General features: G+C 33.8%; 1 protein-coding gene across 2 annotated transcripts in view; it reads right to left on the bottom strand.

Moving 5' to 3' along the window:
* Positions 1-251: 251 nt before the first annotated feature.
* RHPN2 (rhophilin Rho GTPase binding protein 2) overlaps positions 252-6,000 on the bottom strand; it is an 88,550-nt gene continuing 82,801 nt past the window's right edge. For both annotated transcript variants that reach the window (XM_053701548.1, XM_053701557.1), the window contains one exon: positions 252-2,916. In XM_053701548.1, coding sequence (XP_053557523.1) covers positions 2,665-2,916 — 252 coding nt within the window. In that variant the 3' untranslated portion in view covers positions 252-2,664. The remainder of the gene's footprint in view (positions 2,917-6,000) is intronic.

Raw genomic sequence — 6,000 nt, 5'->3', positions numbered from 1 at the left:
TTTTCCATTCCCCTTGGAGAGACTGGGGTGCATTGAATTCAGAAACTTACCTTCCTACATTCTGCACAGTGATTGCTTGATATGTGCTGAAGCTCATTTATAGATGTCCCTAATTGGTCACATCAAAGGAGATAAAATAACACAGAAGAGTTTTTCAAAAGGAAATGGCACTGGACTGCAAAGCAATGCAAATATTTCTAACAAAATGTCAAAACTCATTCAGATGGTAAGAAATCAAGGCACCGACACTATTTACTTTAATCAAACAAGACTATAATTTATTTTGGCCATGTATATTTATAACCTTGTATATTTATCAACACAGCTTATTTTAAATACACTTAAGTATATACATCTTTTACAAACAATATAGATTACACAGTAACATATACACAAATGTTTTATCCTCACTTTAATAGGATAGAAATGTCAAAAATAAAATGTGCATGGGTGCATTTCCATTTGAAATAGAAGCATTTTTTAAATATACTTCCATTAGCAAAAACCCTTCGAGTAAAAGTTGTTGCTGTATTTCTGAGGCATACGCACATATCCTGTGAGGGCCCGTGCACCAGTATTCAAGCTGAGAGAGCTGAAGATAGTGTGTTGTGCCAGTGAAGACACGATTTGTGTCATACACGCTACTGCTGACTCTCTGAGAAGGTGTAGTGTCTGAATACTCGTGCACGGCCCTCACAGGATATGTGCGTATGCTATAGAAAAACAGTATTAACTTTTACTAGAAGCATTTTTGATGCATGTATAATGCAATTATGATTTTATTTCAAACTGAAGTTCACCCATGCACATTTCAATTTTGACCTTTCTATCCCTTTAAAAATAAGGTAACAGTAGAATCATATAGGCACTGTAGTCATTTAAATCCTTTTAACCATTTGATTAATGCAACAGTGAAATGATTATGAAATGAGAGCAGCAAGTAGGTCTGAGAGTTTAAAGGCATAGTAAGACAGAACAATGTAAATCATGTAAAATAAAGCATACCTTAATCGTTTATGCCCTTGGAATCATTTTCAAAAACTAAACAAGAAAAGTTAACAGGGAAGATGATCCTTATCATAGTAAATAGACTGAGTATGATTGGTTTCAATCAATTTCATGTTTGCTGACGCTGAATTAAAGTACCACATCTTGTAAAAGGGACATTAAACACTAAATACATTTCATACACCTCCCTCTAATTATGGGCACACCATTTTGGAACTGAGGTTACACTGCAGGTATCTGAAAGAGCTTGTGCACATAGCTAGTGCATAAGCTCTTTCATACACCTCCCTCTAATTATGGGCACACCATTTTGGAACTGAGGTTACACTGCAGGTATCTGAAAGAGCTTTTGCACATAGCTAGTGCATAAGCTAGATTTCAATATGGCAGCACCCATGATTAGAGGGAGACAGGGAATGACCTCAATACTATGCTTATAAAATATTTTTAATGTTTAATGTCACTTTCACAAATAACCAAATGGCAAAATTATATAGTATAGGTATAAAGCATACACATATATATTTGAAAGCATTTAAAGCTAATATTTACTTTATTTTGTATTTGATCTAACATCATCTGTCATATTCCTTTAACTGTAAAACAAAGTATTTTATAAAGTCTGGATACAGAAAGCGTATCTATAAATAGCACTATAATACCCACCCTGTGGATAGCTTTTCAGTTTTACAATAAAAATTAACGGTAAAATGTTATTTGACAAAAATCAACACTGTCCACAATTAGAACATTAGTAGGAAAAAGGTGACAAAATAACTATCAGAGTGTTCAACCACACTCATCAACATAAACCATAGACCTTGGAGCAAAAACTAATTCGATAGCAGCATAAGTTATGAACATGAGGAATTTCAGTATCGGAGACTTGTGTTTAAATTGAATCTTTGTTTAAACGTTTAGCTTGTAATAATCTGCTTACGTTTCAGTGTAAATATCTGTAAATGAATCTGCAGCCTGTCAACAAGAAAACTGTAAGCAATACTAAATGCTTAAATAAATGTTTTACATATTTTATTTGTAATATTAACCATAAATTATTATTTATTTTTATTTATTCCTGGGACCCATCATAGATATTTTGATTCTAGACTATGATGAACATCTTTAGGAAATATAAAATTAAAAATATAATAAAATCAACAAAAATCTTTTTAAACTTTTTTCTTTTATAAACATAATGAATAACATGTGTATGAATATTTACGTCTATTATACAAATACACTGCAAAACAAACTGTTTCAATACTCTCTTATTGTAAGAGGTTGGTCTAAATGGAACTGTAAACTGCAATAAGCAAATTAAAAATTCCGAATCAACCAGCTTAAATATTTTTTATGAATAACCATTTGTATATCTTCTATGGTTAATTACATGATTTATCCAACAATGTTATCTTCAATTTTCTTTTTTTTTTGTGATGTTTTATTTCATTTTACATGTTCTTATATTAAATACGTCATATTATTAAACTAACTTATATGTAAATGTCTGACATCAACTTAAAAAGAAAAAAATATATACTCATAAAGAAAATACAAAAATATTTTAAGTAATCACAGCTCCAAATTTTTCACAGTGGCTGCCAATGACTCCCTCCGCACTGAGAAAGAAATGTTCATTCTGTCACGTGCACATCAGTACATCGCGCTGTCGCCGCCATTTGCATACAGTGAGGGAAATAACTTGTCTGTTGCTGGTTTGCCTGCTGCAGCTGACGGGAGGCAGAGTGTACTTGCAGCTTTTTGACGGTTTTTAAATCCCCAGCTGAGGAAAGAGATCTTCTTTGTGTCTTTTTTTGTTTTGTGATTCTTATCGTCATCCATAGCCAAACACACCAAAGAATAGGTCTTCTGCATTCCAGCATAATATGTGGCGCTTTTATTATACTATTAAAAAAAGAAGTTCAATTAGAATTGTTGACCCAACAAAAATCTAATACATATATGCCCCCCCTTCACCTCTTTACAGACAAATTGCGGCAAATACAGAAAACATTGTCACCTCAGCTGTCTGCCCTCTTCTGCAGACACAAACTAAAAGGAAACCATTCTTTTTCAAACCCTTTAAAAGAGACAGTCAACTCAAAAAATGTATTGTTTAAATAGGTAGATAATCCCTTTATTACCCATCCCCTAGTTTTGCACAACAAACAGTTATATTATTACACTTTTAACCTCTGTGATTACCTTGTATACAAGCCTTTTTTGTCAGCCCCCTGATCACATGACTCTTTATTATATATTGACTTACATTTCATCCAATTAGTGCAGTGTCTGCCACAACCCACCGCTTGAGCACAATGTTATCTATATGGCTCATATGAACTAGCACTCCCCTGTTGTGAAAAGCAAATAAAAAAGCATGTGATAAGCGTCTGTCTTTACTGGCTTAGAGACCGGCAGAATTTTAGAGGTTTAAAGGTTATAAAGTATATTAATATAACAATGTTGGTTGTACAAAGCTGAGGAATGGGTAGTAATGGTGTTATCTATCTTTTTAAACCATAACAATTTTGGTGTTGACTGTCCCTTTACATTAGTCATACTATCAGTTTCCAGAAGATGTTTTTGTTACTGTTAAAAAAATGAATGATTCAGTCAATTTCATCTCTACTGAACTCTAACAGTGGAGCTGCTTCTCCAAAAGTTTGTAAATTCAAACTATTTCAAATTAAATTGTTGTTTTTAAAAAAAAAAAAAAAAAAAATTCAAGGGACCATAAAGTAAAAATTAAACTTTCATAGATATAATAAAAATTAAACTTTCATGATTCAGAAAGAGCATGTACATCCTTAACTGAAGAGGAACTCTAAGGAAGGCTCAGTAGCAACAACACAATACTGGAAGTTAGATGAACACATAGGGTGAGCCAATGACAAGAGGCAAATAAGTGCAGCAACAATTCACCAGCTAGCTCCCAGTAGTGCATTGCTGCTCCTCAATATAACTCGGTTTACTTTTTAAACAAAGGATACCAAAAGAACAAATTTGATTATAGAAGTAAATTGGAAAGTTGTTTAAAACTGTATGCTCTATCTGAATCATGAAACTTGAATGTTGACTATTACCTTTTCTTTGAGATTAAACACTTAATTGTTTATTTTTAAATGCCTCCATATTTTTATGAAACAGTGATCTTCTAAACCATGGATCAAAATAAAATATTAAACTTTCAAACAAAATATTTGTAATATGTTTAAATAGTGTCCTTCCCTGTGCACGGTAGAAATGTGTTCAGTTTATGAAGTTTATGTTGAAACTAACAGGAAGTACAGAAACTCACTGCTAATAATAAGTACAGCAACACCATTATGTTTTAACATAGTAACATCCATTTTTCCAAAAACAAGATAGCTGTAATCCATTGCAATGCTCTCTTTTATATGCAGCAAAGAAATGTCCCTTTAAAGGGACAGTCAAGTCCCAAAAAAAACTTTCATGATTCACATAGGGCATGTAATTTTTTAAAAAAACTTTCCAATTTACTTTTATCACCAATTTTGCTTTGGTCTCTTGGTATTCTTAGTTGAAAGCTAAACCTAGGAGGTTCATATGCTAATTTCTTAGATCTTGAAGGCCGCCTCTAATCTAAATGCATTTTGATAGTGTTTCACCACTAGAGGGCATTCGTTCATGTGTTTCAGATAGATAAAATTGATCTCATGCACGTGAATTTACCATGGAGTCAGCTCTGATTGGCTAAAATGCAAGTCTGTCAAAAGAACTGAAATAAGGGGGCAGTCTGCTGAGGCTTAGATACAAGGTAATTACAGAGGTAAAACGTGTATAATTATAAATGTGTTGGATATGCAAAACTGGGGAATTGGTAATTAAGGGATTATCTATCTTTTAAAACAAAAATTCTGGTGTTGACTGTCCCTTTAAGTATAACTTGTGCTCTACTACAAGAGTTTCACATGAGCCTAGCTCTAATACCACAAAGTACTAAAATTACAATGTATATTGCCCACTGCAACCTTTAAACACACACACAGCTTTGTAATTCACCAAAATGTGAATACCTCAGAACATAAAACAAATATATAACATTTCAACTGTTATTTTATTTATTTTTATAATACCATTATAAGACCATGTATTACTAAAGCTTGGCTCATTAAATTAAATTCTCTAGCAACGAAAATGCCAAATGATTGTGACTACTAATTTACGGTGAGGATTCAGATATCTACTGGAAGCATAGCTGCAATGTCTTATTTTCACACTCTTTATTTCATCTTAAAATGTCCTCTGTAAGCGTGCCTTTAAAACGACCAGTAAATACAGCAGATTTGCATAATCAACAAATGCATGATAAAAAGACACTGCAATAACACTTAGGGGTAGATTTATCATAGTGTAAGTGGACATGATACAATGTAGCGTATCATGTCCGCTGCACATCGATAAATGCAGACAAGCATACACTGTCGGCATTTATCATTGCACCAACAGTTCTTGTGAACTGCTGGTGCAATGCCGCCCCCTGCAGATTCGCGGCCGATTGGCCGCTAGCAGAGGGTGTATTCGATCGGGTTGATTTCTGTCCACGGCCTCAGAGCATGTGGACAAGTTATGGAGCAGCGGCCTTAAAAGGACACTAAACCCAAAATTTTTCTTTCATGCTTTAGATAGAGAATACAATTTTAAACAGCATTCCAATTTACTTCTATTATATATTTTGCTTCATTTTTTTAGATATCCTTTGTTAAAGGAATAGCAATGCACATTGGTGAGCCAATCACACAAGGCATCTATGTGCAGCAACCAATCCGCAGCTACTGAGCCTATCTAGATATGCTTTTCAGCAAAGCATATCAAGAAAAGTATACAAATTAGATAACAGAAGTAAATTAGAAAGTTGTTTAAAATTGCATGCTCTTGAAGGGGAGGTTCCGGTGGAGGAGGAGCAAAGCAGGTGTAGCTGAGCTCCGCTCTCCAGTCCCATAGCTGCTGGCGGTGGTTAGACGC

Source organism: Bombina bombina, chromosome 1 (assembly GCF_027579735.1).
Source record: "Bombina bombina isolate aBomBom1 chromosome 1, aBomBom1.pri, whole genome shotgun sequence".
NCBI lineage: Eukaryota > Metazoa > Chordata > Amphibia > Anura > Bombinatoridae > Bombina > Bombina bombina.
Note: the sequence above shows the minus strand (reverse complement) of the source record. Positions and strands in the feature narration are given on the sequence as shown.